Here is a 15,000-nt window from a genome sequence, read left to right on the forward strand (position 1 = left end):
CTCAGAGACATGGTGGTGGAGCTGAGAGTGCTGCTGACTGTCACCCAGAATGAGCTACAGAACACCAAAACTGAAAATTATGCCCAAGACACTGAGCTGACAGCTGTGAAGACTGAAATGATGAACCTGATCAAGGCAAGTGCAGCCTAAGATGCAGAGCTGGCAGTGATGAAAGAAAGACTGGTGGCCAGTGAGACTAAAGTGGAGGCTCTGGATAGAGTGAATGCAGCACAGGACACGGAGCTGGCTGCTGTGAAGACCAGACTGGCAGTCAGTGAGACTGAAGTGGTGAATCTGAGGAAGGAAACTGCAGCAGACAGCTGATCTGAGGTCAGTTACTGAGAGACTGGTCACCACTGAGACTGACATGATGGAGCATGTGAACAAAGACACTGCAGCACAACACACAGACCTGACCACTATGGAGACTGAAGTGATGAAGCTGACCGAGGAAAATGCAGAACAAGAGACCAGACTGGCTGCCAGTGAGACTGAGGTGGAGAACCTGAAGATGAAAAACTGAGACTGAGAAGTAGTGAATCTGGAGAAAGAGATCACAGAGCAACCCAAGGTGGCATTCTCAGCAGGTCTGACCGACTCAGGATACATAGAGGCTGGGAATACTGAGATGAACTTGGTCTTCAATGAAATCATCACCAATGTTGGGCAGGCCTACAACAGCACGACAGGCTTCTTCACAACTCCAGTCAGGGGAGTCTACTACTTCAGATTCACTGTCATGGATGGACTAAACTCACACTGGATGAGCATCAGGATAATGAAGAATGGAGAGCGAGTCATGTATTTGTTAGAGTATGATAATGATGGAAACCATTGCTATCTGTCCAGTGGTGCTACTCTGCAGCTGGAGGTGGGAGATGTAGTCAACATGCGACTCCCAGCAGGCAGCAGGCTCTTTAGTAACTCTGATAATCACAGCACCTTCAGTGGCTTCCTGCTCTTTGCTCTCTGAATGGAACACACTGCTAAACTGCTGATGTTTTCAACTGAATAATCAATAAATGAATATGAGCAAATAAATCACTTTAAAGTGATCAAGTGTGTGAGTGCATGTTTATATTAATTCATGTAATGAAATCCATGCATTCTAAATACACACATTCTGGTAACACTTAACGGTAAGGGTACATGAATTATCATAAATTCATGCATGAATTAATTCATGATTTATGTATTACTTCATTCCTTAAAGGAACCGTATGTAGTGTAGTCCGGCCAGGATAATGTCATTTAAAAAGTGAAGTTGCAGCCCTCAACTGATGTTGATGTTGTGTTTTGTCATGTCATGTTGTGTTTTGGCCTGATGTGCCACCCTCCACCTATCTACTAATCACAAAGTCAGTAGTGTTTCGGTATCCAGGTTGGCAACCTCGAGTCAGGGGGGAGGGGGAGGGGATACACCGCTCTACAGTAATTTGAAAGTGATTGCAGTACCAGTTTTGGTCACAATCTTACATATGGTTCCTTTACAGTAATATCACATGAATCACCAGGAATTTACATGAGTTTATAGTCTGTCATTCATGACCTCATAAATGAACAACACATCAACTAAAGCATTAAGTATGGTGAGCACATCATTATGATTTATGATTTATTAAGAATGATCATGATGATTTATTTTTCTGCCAAAAATGTTGTCATCACTACTCAAATTCTGATTTGAACACAACTTGTGCAGTACTCTAAACAAATGCCATTGTTCACACTTTAGTTGAGGGGCCACAAACATGATGAACTCATGAGTAATTAACCTGACATACATGTAATCATGATGATCATGTTTAAGAAATCACAAATCATAATGATGGACCCACTGTACCTAATGCTTTAGTTAATGTGTTGTTCATGCATGAGGTCAGTAATGAGAGACTATGAACTCATGTAAATTCCTGATGATTTATAAGATATAAAGGAATAAAGTAATGCATAAATCATGAATTAATTAATGCATGAATTCATGATAATTCATGTACCCTTACCGTAAAGTGTTACCCACATTTTTTTCTCAAATTCACATTCAAGACACCATTTCAGTCAGATTCATTGAGCCATTTCAGATTAATTATATTCCAGCTGGATAACTGTTTCCGTGTAAATATAGCAATATTATACAATAGTTAGCAGTTAATGATACTTTAAAAGCCTTAGCAAGTCTTTCTGTAGGGGCCAAGCCAGAGTTAAGATATTCTACCAAGCTGGTATCTACCTTTAGCCATGCGGTTGAGAACCATGTCGATAAGAATGTAAGTTCCAGTTCTGCCTGTTCCGTTGCTGCAGGAGAAAGAGAACACAGAACCGACCATGAGAATGTCAGAGTAACAGCAGAATGGTGGATGTTGCTTTCTAAAGCATCCCTGTGGCTCCCCCGTGTGGTGGTTGTGGGTAGTGCCGCATGACTCACCTGCAGTGGACGATGATGGGACAGGAGCGGCCCCTGTAACACTTATTCACCTTCCTGTGAGAGAGACGCCGTGAGGGACAGATAACAAAGCAGGAATGCAGACAGGAACAGAGGGGTGAGAAAGAGAAAGAGAGAGAGAGGGACAGAGAGAGAAACAGAGAGAAAAGATGAAGTGAAGATATTGCTAATGCCAAGAAATGCACACTAATAACAACACACACTTCAATTGACCCAGTGCAATACTGCATAACTCTGCATGTGGCACTGTAACATGAACAGAGAGGAATACAGTGAGAGACCAATGAGCAACGACTGCAGCCTGTGGAGAAGAGGAGAAGAGGAGAGGAGAAGAGGAAAGGAGAGAAGAGAGGAGAGGAGAATAGGTTAAGAGAGAGTAGAGAGGAAGAAAGGGAGGAAGAAGAGAAATGTGGGGAAAGGAGAAGGAGAATAGGGAGAGGTGGGATGGAGAGGAGAAAACTGAATGTAAGAGTGGAGAAGAGAGGGAAGAGTGGAGAAGAGGAGAGGAGAGGAAAGGGGAGGAGAGGAGAGGAGAAAAGAGAGGGGAGGAGAGGGGATGAGAGGAGAGGGGAGGAGGAGCAGAGAAGGGAGGGGAGGTGTAGCGAGGAGCGGAGAGGAGGCGATGGAGCATCCGGCCAGCTTCGCTCCTGCTGCGCTCACATCTACCAATGATCATTTTTGTGACTATGCAACTGGACCCAGATTACTAGCTGCAAATCACAAAAATGACACTGGGAGCTGTGTCAGGTGTTCCAGGGCCAGGCTTTCCCCCATCACACACACACACACACACACACACACACACACACACACACACACACATATACACATACACAGGGAGAGGAAAAGGAGGCGAAAAGGGTTCATACGTTAGGGGTTGCTGAGGCACAGCAACCAGTTAAACGCTTGACAAACGGCCACACACACACACGCACACACACACACGCACACACACACACACAAACACACACACACACACACACACACACACACACACCATTTCACCAAAGATGTATCCCTGTATTAAAAAAAAAACAATCTTCATGCATGCTGCAGTACCTGCGGAAGTCCAGCAGGGGGCGTGTGGAGGAGGGGATGCCCTGGCAGGGCCAGCTGAGCAGGTGGAACTGGGTGAGGGTGCGCGTCTCCTGGGTCTGCACGTTCTTCAGGTAGAAGCTCCGCACCAGGAAGTCCTTACACCAGATGTGCTCAGACACCAAGTTCACCTGGGAATGTTAGAGAGCGGGGGGGGGGGGGAGGAAGGAGAGAGAGAGAGTGAGAGAGAGAGAGAGAGAGAGAGAGAGTACAAAGCAGAGTAGAAATCAGTGACTGTGTCTGTATTCACTTAATAAATATGATATGACAAAAAACCTACTGATGTATAAAAATATAAAAATACGTATATTTTCCAAATCTGTATTTCGATTTGTAGCTTCTACACAAGCAGACTGCCCTGGATGTCATTCTGGTCACTGCAGGATCTCACTGGCTCCCATTGTTAAGATATATTATTGTATTCAAATAACCTCTACGTATATTGCAAAATGAAAGCGATCAAACAAAGCTGTAGTTCTAGAAAATGCTAGTTTCTCAATAAATCATGCAATAATCTCTCTCTCTCTCTCTCTCTCTGTCTTTCTCAGACACACATACGCAAACACACACACACACACTGACCTCGTAGATGTTATAGAGTGATGAGCCTTCGTCAGGCCAGTAGCGCTCACACTGTTTTGTGCCCTCTTCCACCAGGGCCGTCATCATCACTATTACAGTGCACCCGTTCTCCCAAACCATCTGTGTACACACACACACACACACACACACACACACACACACACACGCATGCACGCACATACACACACACACAAACACACACACACACACACACACACAAACACACATGCACGCACGCACGCACACACGCACACACGCACACATACACATGCACACACACACACACACAAACACACATGCACACACAAACGATACATACTCAGGTGAATGTGAACTTTCACACTTTCTTTTTGTTGTTAGTTTAGCGGTTCTGAACAATGATGATGAGAAGTCTGTGTGCGTGTGTGCGTGCGTGTGTGTGTGCGTGTGTGCATGCGTGTGTGTGTGCGTGGGTGTGTGAATGCGTGCGTACGTGTGTGTGTGTGTGTGTGTGTGTGTGTGTGTGTGTGTGTGTGTGTGTGTGTGTGTGTGTGTGTGTGTGTGTGTGTGTGTGTGTGTGTGTGTGAGCCCCTGACCTGCCAGAAGTCAGCAATGGTGTGCTCCATTGGTCCCTGGGTGGCGATGTAAGCTGGCATGCGTGGGTCGTGGTCGATCTGTCACCAGAGACAACAACAAAAGCACACCATTCAAGTCCCATAATCTCAACATTAAACATCTCTCCAAAAGGCTAGCACATAAGCCTGTGTGTGTGTGAAAGAGAGAGAGAAAGAGAGAGTGAGAGAGAGAGAGAGAGAGAGAGAGAGAGAGAAAGAAAGAAAAACATTCTGTTTGGTGTTAAACTCCCAGATAGATGATAGCATTCCTGGGCACTCTATCGCATCAGTGGCCATAGTCAATGGACTGGTCTAATTCCTGGCTGTAACCATAGATATCAGAATGAAAGTGTGTGTGTGTGCTTGTGTTTTGGGAGGTATGGTGGTGGGGTGGATTATGTCTGATATATGTGTGTCAGTTTGCTTGGGAATGGATACTATTGGTTAAAAAGTTGTAGTCTCTATGTCCTCGGTTATGCATTTTAAGAATTTTTTCTTTCACTCTAACACAGTTAAACACTGTATTATTAGTCAAAGAAGAAAAGATTGCCATGTTGTCATCATTATTTATTTTATTAATTACAAAATAATGTTAGGCAAACAAAAAATCATATGATTTAGTGTATATTTAGTGTATATGAATAAAATATTTATGATTAAAATAACAAACAAACATGAGCATAGATCCTCATGGTTATGAGCATGTGTGTGTGTACTTGCTGAGGCAAACGTGAGCATAGATCCTCATGGTTATGAGCATGTGTGTGTGTACTTGCTGAGGCAAACGTGAGCATAGATCCTCATGGTTATGAGCATGTGTGTGTGTACTTGCTGAGGCGAGCTGCACAGGTGAAGATGAAGTGAGTTGATATGAAATCGTTCTCAACATGGATGTGGGGTACGTACGATGATGCTGGCGTTGATGTAGTCCTCCTTGCTGGGGTTATTCTCCGCCTTCAGCTTCACACGGGCATGGTCATCTGAAACAAGAGCACTGGGTCAACCAATCATAAGAGGCGAGTGGTACGCCATCAACTGGAATTAAGTATACTGTATGTCAAACTATATAGGTATAGACAAGTGTGCTATTTTAACACATTTGGAAATCTATGTTACTTTTGAGGATACAAAGAGAGTTAGGGAGAGAGAGAGAGACAGATAGAGACAGAGACAGAGAAGGACAGAGACAGAAGGACAGGGAGAGAAAGAGAGAGAGAGAGAGAGAGAGAGAGAGATAGAGAGAGAGAGTATTAATAGTATTATTACTATTAATTGCTAATTCTTTTGATGTAATTACTGCTTTGGCAACATTGTAACACTTACAGTCATGCCAATAAAGCCCATTGAATTGAATTGAATAGAGAGAGAGAGAGAGAGAGAGACAGAGAGAGAGAGAGAGAGAAAGAGAAATAGAGAGAGAGATGAGTTGTGAGCTGTGGTCTTACAGGGCACGAAGTCCTGGTAGCGGTTCTTGTCCAGGTTGAGGTCACTCTGGGCCACGGAGGTAGAGCTGGGCTCCGCCTGGTACGAGCACAGGGCCTCCCACTCCTTCTGCAGACGGTCCTTATTCTTCAGGTGGTCCTCCATGTAGGCCTACACACACACACACACACACACACACACACACACACACACACACACACACACACACACACACACACACGCATACACAATGTGAGATGGGACATGTCTCTCTCTGTGTGTGTGTGTGTGTGTGTGCAACCAGTGTGAGGTGTGTGTGTGTGTGTGTGTGTGTGTGTGACGGCAATCGGTGGAAAGGTGGCAGTAAAAAACAGGAGAAAGAACGATACCTACTGACCTTCTCTGACTAGCATACATGATTGACTGACAAGTAGACAAGTTTTGCACTGCATAGAGATGCATAATTAACTTTAATAATATGTATTATTATTCATATGTATGTATTCATATTCATATTATTCATCAATATTCATATATGAATTCCCCTTCACCACACAGTGTAGCTCTCCCTGTCCATGTGTCTTTCTTTGGGTAGGAGAGATAGGGTCACGTGGGTCAGGGGTCACGAGGGTCAGAGGTCACGAGGGTCAGGGACAAACTAGTCTTTACAAACCAATACATGTGTGCCTGGAATCATAGTGTGGTTACATAAGGAAACTAGGTCAACATGTCTCCCATGTGATCTGCAACGGGGTTATTATTACACTTTTCCATGACAACAAGCGCAAACAAAACATCAAGGACATTTGATTTGCCCATTTTCTAATTCTGCTCTGTGCCCCAGAATGAATGTCCAAGTGGCCAAGTGTTTTCTCTGATAACGTTCTCACACATATTGGTGCATTTGGCAACAGTTTGCTGGTTCTTTATATAAGTGTGTGTGTGTGTGTGTGTCTCTACTTCTCTAAAGACCGCTCACATCCTGGTCACAAACTGTTCAACCTCCTTCCATATGGTAGACAATACAGGGCACTGTTTGCCAAAACCAGCCGACATAAAGACAGCTTCTTATTTCTATATTTATATTTAATCTTAAACCTCAGTCTATACTGATATTGCACTATCCCCACCCTCTTTTCAATTGCATATTGCATCTTGCCTCTGCCTGTTGAGGTGTCCATGACTTGGCAACCCTGACAGGGACACAAAGGAGGCAGACATCCCCAGCCGCACCGTGTGTGTGTGTGTGTGTGTGTGTGTGTGTGTGTGTGTGTGTGTGTGTGTGTGTGTGTGTGTGTGTGTGTGTGTGTGCCAGTAGCATGTGTCCAGTGAGAATGTCCATGTTGTAGTGTGTGTGTGTGTGTGTGTGTGTGTGCCAGTAGCATGTGTCCAATGAGAATGTCAATGTTGTAGTGTGTGTGTGTGTGTGTACCAGTATCATGTGTCCAGTGGAGATGTCCATGTTGTGTGTGTGTGTGTGTGTGTGTGTACCAGTATCATGTGTCCAGTGGAGATGTCCATGTTGTGTGTGTGTGTGTGTGTGTGTGTGTGTGTGTGTACCAGTATCATGTGTCCGGTGGAGATGTCCATGTTGTGTGTGTGTGTGTGTGTGTGTGTGTGTGTGTGTACCAGTATCATGTGTCCAGTGGAGATGTCCATGTTGTGTGTGTGTGTGTGTGTGTGTGTGTGTGTGTGTGTGTACCAGTATCCTGTGTCCAGTGGAGATGTCCATGTTGTGTGTGTGTGTGTGTGTGTGTGTGTGTGTGTACCAGTATCATGTGTCCAGTGGAGATGTCCATGTTGGACTGCGCAGGCTCCTCGCTCCATGAGGGGGTGCTGCTGTGGGAGCTGGGGCTGTGCTGGGGTCCGTCGCTGAACTGAGACGACACGCTGCTCACACGCGACGTGTCCGTGCCCCGCCGACCACCCGCCTCCGAGCGGCCGAACGACGACTTCGCCGCCATGTGCTGGCGACACAACTCCTGACGGAATCCGGAGAGACAGAGAGAGACAGACAGGGAGAGAGAGAGAAAGAGAGATGGAGAGAGACAGAGAGAGAGACAGAGAGAGAGAGAGAGTTGGACAGTGAGGGAGGAAGTGTCATTATGCATCAGGGTGAAATGATTATTTGGAAGAGTGAGCAAATAAAGAGAAAGTACTTTGTATTCATTATATGCTATTTCATAAAATGAAGGTTAATAATATATTTTATTATCATTTCATTTCATGAAAGTGAATACAAATCTCATTCGCCCTACAGTGTGTCTCCTAAATACAGGATGATAAACCAAAGGATGACAGACCAACACCAGGCCATCAGCATGGCTTCCAACGCCCCTCCAGCACTGATAGGGACTGAGCTTCTCTCTGATTTTCTATTTGTTACAGATGCCATATGACTAGTGTAATAAAAGCAATGTTGATCTTAAATCCAGAAGTTAATGAAACCAGAAGACGGAACCACACAAATACTTTGTTCTCTTGACAGCCAGTGCAGGATTGTGACAGTTCACAGCAGCTTTCATCACAGTTCATCACAACTCCTCCCAACACGAAATACTTAGCTTTAGCTTTGATGGTCTTCATAAGAACTTAGTTAAAAGACAAAACCTGCTGACTTTACATTACACCATGTGACACAGTGTCATTTGGTGAAATGCAAGTTCACTATCATTACATATTATCTCATATCAATAAAACACAACATACAGGTGTAATCAGCAATCAGTGGGAGAAATACAGAGAAGAAAACTACTACAACTAGTGTCTCAAATGGCTGGTAAGCAAGTTTACATTTACATTTATTAATTTAGTTGATGCTTTAACCAAACTGACTTACAAATAAGGAATAACAGTGCAAATAGCTGAAGTGCAAGTACTGTAGGAGACCTTGGAGTAATACTAGTTTTGAGTTAAATGCCAGTTTATGACCTATATAGTTAGTTGTAAAAAAAAAGTTGGTTGCATTTATTCAATCTGTTTTGCTTATCAGCTGAATAAGGACTCCTGATATGCCACTACCTAAAGCGAATGGGTTGCAATGCGGACATTGAGTGCACCTGTGCTTCACGATAGGTGACAGGTTTGTATATTCCCACAACAATGATAACTGAATAAACAGAAATGTCCTGGAAAAACAGATATCTACAATGTCTTCATCTAATCAGAGTCCCTGGACTTTATTTAACCCGCAAAACATGATGAATGTCTTACATAAGGAGAGAGACTACACTAGTACAACTACTGCTGCTGCCACAACTATTACTATTACTGCTACTACGGCTACTGTGTGTAAGAGCCAGAGTTGAATATGAGGGCCATCATCATCCCACTGCTGGTGCTGCTGTTCTCCATGTGTGGAGCTCAGACTCAGAGCACCCAGACTGAAGTTCAGACAGAGAGCCAGAGCACTGGGGCTGCTGCTGCTGTGGTCACTACCCAGCTGGACATCTCTGCTGAGGTCAAGGAACTCAGAGACATGGTGCATAAACTTGACACCACAGTGGTGGAGCTGAGAGTGACTCTGAGCTGCACTCAGGATGAGCTTCAGAACACCAAATTGCTGCTGGACAGAATGGACGCTGAAAAGGATTCTCTGAACACAGAGCTGACAGCTGTGAAGATCAGACTGGCAGTTAGTGAAACTGAAGTGGTGAATCTGAGGAAGGACACTGCAGCCCAACACACAGACCTGACCACCATGAGGACTGAAGTGATGAACCTTAAGATGGAAAATGCAGCACAACAAACCGACTTGAGCACTATGAAGGCTGAAGTTATGAACCTCAAGATAGAAACTGCAGCACAACACACAGACCTAACCACTATGAAGACTGAAGTGATGAAGCTGACCAGGGCAAATGCAGCACAAGAGACCAGACTGGCTGCCAGTGAGACTGAAGTGGAGAACCTGAAGATAGAAAATGCAGCACAAGAGGCAGAGCTGACAGCAGTGAAGACCAGACTGACAGCCACTGAGACTGAAGTAGTGAATCTGGAGAAAGAGATCACAGAGCAACCCAAGGTGGCATTCTCAGCAGGCCTGGATATTTCAGGATACATAGAGGCTGGGAATACTGAATTAAACTTGGTCTTTAAGAGAATGATCACTAATGTTGGACAGGCCTACAGCAGCACAACAGGCTTCTTCACAGCTCCAGTCAGGGGAGTCTACTACTTCAGATTCACTGTCGTAAATATACTAGACTCACGTTATATGTACATCAAGATGTTTAAGAATGAAGAGCAGGTCATGCATTTATATAAGTTAAATAATGGAGGTTACAACTATATCCAGAGTGGTGCGGCTCTGCAGCTGGAGGTGGGAGATGTAGTTAACATGCGAATCCCTGCAGGCAACAGTCTCAATGATGATTCGCATAATCGCAGCAACTTTAGTGGCTTCCTGCTCTTTCCTCTCTGAGGGAAACACACTGTCCAACTGTTCAACAAGACGGTGTTTCATGAGCATAATCAAATAAACCACTTTTAAACTGCAATCCTTTTGTCATTACTGGGAATATTGAGAAATGCAATGTTGAATCATTGCACATACAGCGGGGAAAATAAGTATTGAACACGTCAACATTTTTTTCAGTAAGTATACTTCCAATGAGGCTATTTGCATGAATCTTTCACCAGACATTAGTATTAACTCAGATAATCCACCCATATAAAAAAATCCAAACATTAAAGTCCATAGGTAGAGTTATGTGCAATAAAGTGGAATGACACAGGAAAAAAGTATTGAACACGCCTGCTGAAATTTCTTAAATACTTTGTGGAAAAGCCTATATTCGTAATGACAGCTTCAAGGCATTTCCTGTATGATGAAACTAATCAGTCACAGTATTCTGGTGTGAGTTTGGCCCATTCTTTTAAACAGATAGTCCTTTAATATTGAAGATTTCAGGGGTCCCTCTTGTGAATCCTGATCTTTAGTTAACTTCCAAAACTGTTTAATTGAATTAAAGTCAAGGCCTTGATTTCCTTTCTCTGAAACCAATTGAGAGTTTCCTTTGCTGAATGGTTTGGATCATTGTCCTGCTGGAAGGTCTAGCCATGTCTCATCCTCATCATCCTGGTGGATGTAAAGATTCTCCCAGAACAAAATGACTCCATTCATCATTCCTTCAACTGTATGAAGTCTGCTGGTACCATGAGATGAAAAACAGCCCACACCATGATGCCACCACCTCCAAACCTCCATGTTGGTAGGGTATTTTTAGGGTGATGCACAGTGCCATTTTTCCTCCAAATATGGGGTGTAGTATGACATCCGAAAAGTTACATTTTTAACCAGAATACATTCTTTCAGTATTTCATAGGATTGTTCAAATATTGTGTAGCAAACTTTCAACGAGCTTTGACATGTTTTTCTTCAGCAATAGAGTCATGCGGGGTGAGGGTGCATAGAGGCCATGGTGGTGGAGTGCATTACCTATGATTTTCTCTGTAACAATTGTACCTGCTGCCTCCAAATCTTTTTGGAGTTTTCTCAGAGTGGTCCTTGGCTCTTGGGCTACTCTTCTGACTATCCTTCTGACTTCCTGGTCAGAAATCTTGCAAGGAGATCCTGTGCATGGCCAGTTGATGATGTAGTGATGTTCCTTCCACTTGCAAATAATGGCTCCAATACAGCTTGCTGGATGATTCTAAAGTTTTGAAGTGCATCTGTAACCAGTTCCATTAATATGTTTTGCAACAATAAGGTTGCAAAGGTCTTGGGACAGCTCTTTGCTTTTACCCATCATGAAATGTTTCTTGTGTGACACCTTTCTAACAAAAAACCTTTTTATAGCTCACCAGTATGTACTAACCCAGCTTATATGAATTTGCACAGATAGGAGGGATAATTTCTCTAACTACTTATAGATTCCAGTTTGTTCCTTGCCATTCCTTGCGTTTGTATACTGCTTTTTCTTAGCGTGTTCAATACTTTTTCCCTATGCCATTCCACTTTTTTACTCATAACACTACTTTTAGACATTAATGTTTGGATTTTTATATATGTGTGGATTACCTAAGTTAATACTAATGTTCAATACTTATTTTCCCCACTGTAGTAACACTTTTGTTTTCCAAATTTGTATTAGTCCTTTCCTCAGTTTCCTCAGTTAAAATGTTTAGTAAGTAGAACTCAGTTTTTGTCTTTGGTTGAGATGACTTGCCTAAAATCTGTCAATTCATTTTTGCGGTGGAAAAGTAAACAATCTAGTAAACTATACTTCAATTGCTGAAGTTTGTGCTACACTGTAAAGTTAGCTTGCTAAATTACACAACAACAGTATAACCTTCAGTGTCACTGTCACTTTGTTATTTTAACTTAAGATTGAATTTCAGTAAGGTTTAATATGTGATATCATTACAAATATGTGGGCCAGGGCTGTGGCATTCTGGAAATTGTGGGAAATGTAACATAAGTTAGCACAACTTCAATACAAGTGTTGTGTTTAATAAACATACTTGACTTGTAATGACCTAGTTAAGTGAAATAGGAATTCTCAATAGTGTAAGTGCACTACACTAAGTAAGGACTTGCAATTCCAACTCCAGATTAGTCTGTAATTTCAAGGCAATCATTTTGCCTGTTTTTTAAAACTAAGGTTAAGGTTAACACTTTACGGTAAATGTACATTAATTATCATGAATTCATGCGTTAATTAATTAATGAGTTATGTATTACTTCATTCCTTAATATCTAATGAATCATCAGGAATTGACATGAGTTCATAGTCCGTAATTTGTGACCTCATAACACATCAACTAAAGCATTATGTACGGTGGGCACATTATTATGAGTTATGATTTATTAAGCATGATCATGATTATTTCTTTTTCTGACAAAAATGTGGTCATCACTGCTCAAATTCTAATTAGAACACAACTTGTGCAGTTATCTAGTTATCTAAACACGTCATTATTCACAACTTTAGTTGAGGGGCCACATACATGTACACATACATACATTAACCTTACATTCATGTAATCATGATTATCATGTTCATAGTGATCGTAAATCATAAATCAGAATGATTTACCCACCATACCTAATGCTTTAGTTGATGTGTTGTTCTTGCATGAGGTCATGAAGGAAAGGCTATGATCTCATGTCAATTCCTGATTATTCGTAAGATATAAAGGAATGAAGTAATGCTTCATGTACCCTTACCATAGTGTTACCAGGTTAACTAACAGGTTAACTAACTAGGTGATTATGTATATTGATCTTTTCATCACTATATGGTTGCTTTAAAAAAACATGACTTGAATCTCATCAAGTGAAAGATTAGATAGATAGATACTTTATTGATCCCCAAGGGGAAGTTCAAGGTCTCAGTAACATACAGACATCACACACAACATGCACTTACCCTAGTCTAGACCGCTGGTAATACTCAAGTTCATACACTGTATAATCCAACAGCTATCCTTATGTTTAGTACGGTAAGTATAACTCAGAGATTTCTTGCCTGAAATTGGTGTAATTTAATGTTAAGGTGCAAAAGTAGCCTCAACATGATCATTGAAATCAAGTAAACTTGGATTACTGAAGTTTTGCTACATTGTGAAGTCAGTTAGTTGACCTTACTTAACCTGTTAGTTAACCTGGTATCACCCTTATCTCTCTATTCCTCCCTTTATTTCTCTATTCCTCCCCTCATCTATCTTCCTTCCCACATCTCTCTATTCCTTCCCTCATCTCTCTATTCCTCCCCTCATCTCTCTATTCCCCTCCCCTGATTTCTCAATCCTTCCCTCAGCTATCTTCCTCCCCTCATCTCTCTATTCCTCCCTGCGATGGGCAGCCGTGGCCTACTGGTTAACGCTTCGGACTTGTAACCTGAGGGTTGCCTTTTCGAACCCCGACCAGTAGGCACGGCTGAAGTGGCCTTGAGCAAGGCACCTAACCCCTCACTGCTCCCCGAGCGCCGCTGTTGTTGCAGGCAGCTCACTGCGCCGGGATGAGTGTGTACTTCACCTCACTGTGTGTTCACTGTGTGCTGAGTGTGTTTCACTAATTCACGGATTGGGATAAATGCAGAGACCAAATTTCCCTCACGGGATCAAAAGAGTATATATACTCCTCCTCTCATCCCCCTATTCCCCTCCTCTTATCTCTCTATTCCTCCCCGCATCTCTCTCTTCCTCCCCTCATCTATCTTCCTTCCCTTATCTCTCTATTCCTCCTCTCATCCCCCTATTCCCCTCCTCTCATCCCCCTATTCCCCTCCTCTCATCTCTCTATTCCCTTCCTCATCTCTCTATTTCTCTCTCTGAGGGAAACACACTGCTCAACTTCTTCTGTTGTCAAATTATCCATACAATGCTTTGTGAACACTCACCTGGTAGTCGAAGTGTGTTTCGGCGCCCCCCTCTGGCCCCAGGCCGAGCTTGCGCTCCTCCAGCTGGCGTCCGTGGTAACGGAAACAGGCCACGCCCAGCGCCACCACCAGGACTCCGCCCACGCACGCCATGGCAACCAGCCCCAGGACCATGCCACGGGAGCTCTCGCCCATCCTCGTCGCCTGCGCCAACCCGCGCCCCTCACTCCTCTGGATGAGAGAGGAAGGGCAACAGGGAGAATGAGGAAGAGGAGGAGGAAGAGGAGAGAGGTAAGACATAGAGAATGAAGGAAGCATGAATACAAGAGTAAGAGAGGGAGAGAGAAACACAGAGAGAAAGGGAGAGAAAGGGAGAGAGAGGGATAGAAAAATAAGATGAGAGAGAGAGAGAGCGAAGAAGCATGAAGAAAAGAGAGGGAGGCCAGGTAGGAAAATGACAGGAAAGCATGGACAATAGGTGAAGTAAAAGACAAGACAGAGTGAGACCGAAAGAGGGGAAGAAAAAAGATGAGAAAGAGGT

At 43.2% G+C, this 15,000-nt stretch overlaps 2 protein-coding genes across 2 annotated transcripts in view; one reads left to right on the forward strand and one right to left on the reverse strand.

The window, feature by feature from the left end:
- ptprna (protein tyrosine phosphatase receptor type Na) overlaps positions 1 to 15,000 on the reverse strand; it is a 60,714-nt gene that overhangs the window by 2,706 nt on the left and 43,008 nt on the right. The window contains exons 13-21 of the mRNA XM_076262841.1: positions 14,481 to 14,690; positions 7,905 to 8,117; positions 6,159 to 6,306; positions 5,620 to 5,693; positions 4,696 to 4,773; positions 4,121 to 4,240; positions 3,503 to 3,669; positions 2,426 to 2,479; positions 2,231 to 2,295 (exon numbers count right to left, since the gene is read on the reverse strand). Of these exons, the coding sequence (XP_076118956.1) occupies positions 2,231 to 2,295; positions 2,426 to 2,479; positions 3,503 to 3,669; positions 4,121 to 4,240; positions 4,696 to 4,773; positions 5,620 to 5,693; positions 6,159 to 6,306; positions 7,905 to 8,117; positions 14,481 to 14,690 (1,129 nt within the window). The remainder of the gene's footprint in view (positions 1 to 2,230; positions 2,296 to 2,425; positions 2,480 to 3,502; positions 3,670 to 4,120; positions 4,241 to 4,695; positions 4,774 to 5,619; positions 5,694 to 6,158; positions 6,307 to 7,904; positions 8,118 to 14,480; positions 14,691 to 15,000) is intronic.
- LOC143099794 (complement C1q-like protein 4) lies at positions 326 to 973 on the forward strand. The gene is given in 1 exon segment (XM_076262719.1): positions 326 to 973. A coding segment is annotated over 1 exon segment (606 nt). The 5' UTR covers positions 326 to 367.

The sequence above is a fragment of the Alosa pseudoharengus genome, unplaced genomic scaffold, assembly GCF_046254945.1.
Source record: "Alosa pseudoharengus isolate Yale_2024_CS ecotype anadromous, Long Island Sound unplaced genomic scaffold, YU_APseudo_1.1 YU_APseudo_1.1_scf_3, whole genome shotgun sequence".
In the NCBI taxonomy this organism is placed as follows: domain Eukaryota; kingdom Metazoa; phylum Chordata; class Actinopteri; order Clupeiformes; family Clupeidae; genus Alosa; species Alosa pseudoharengus.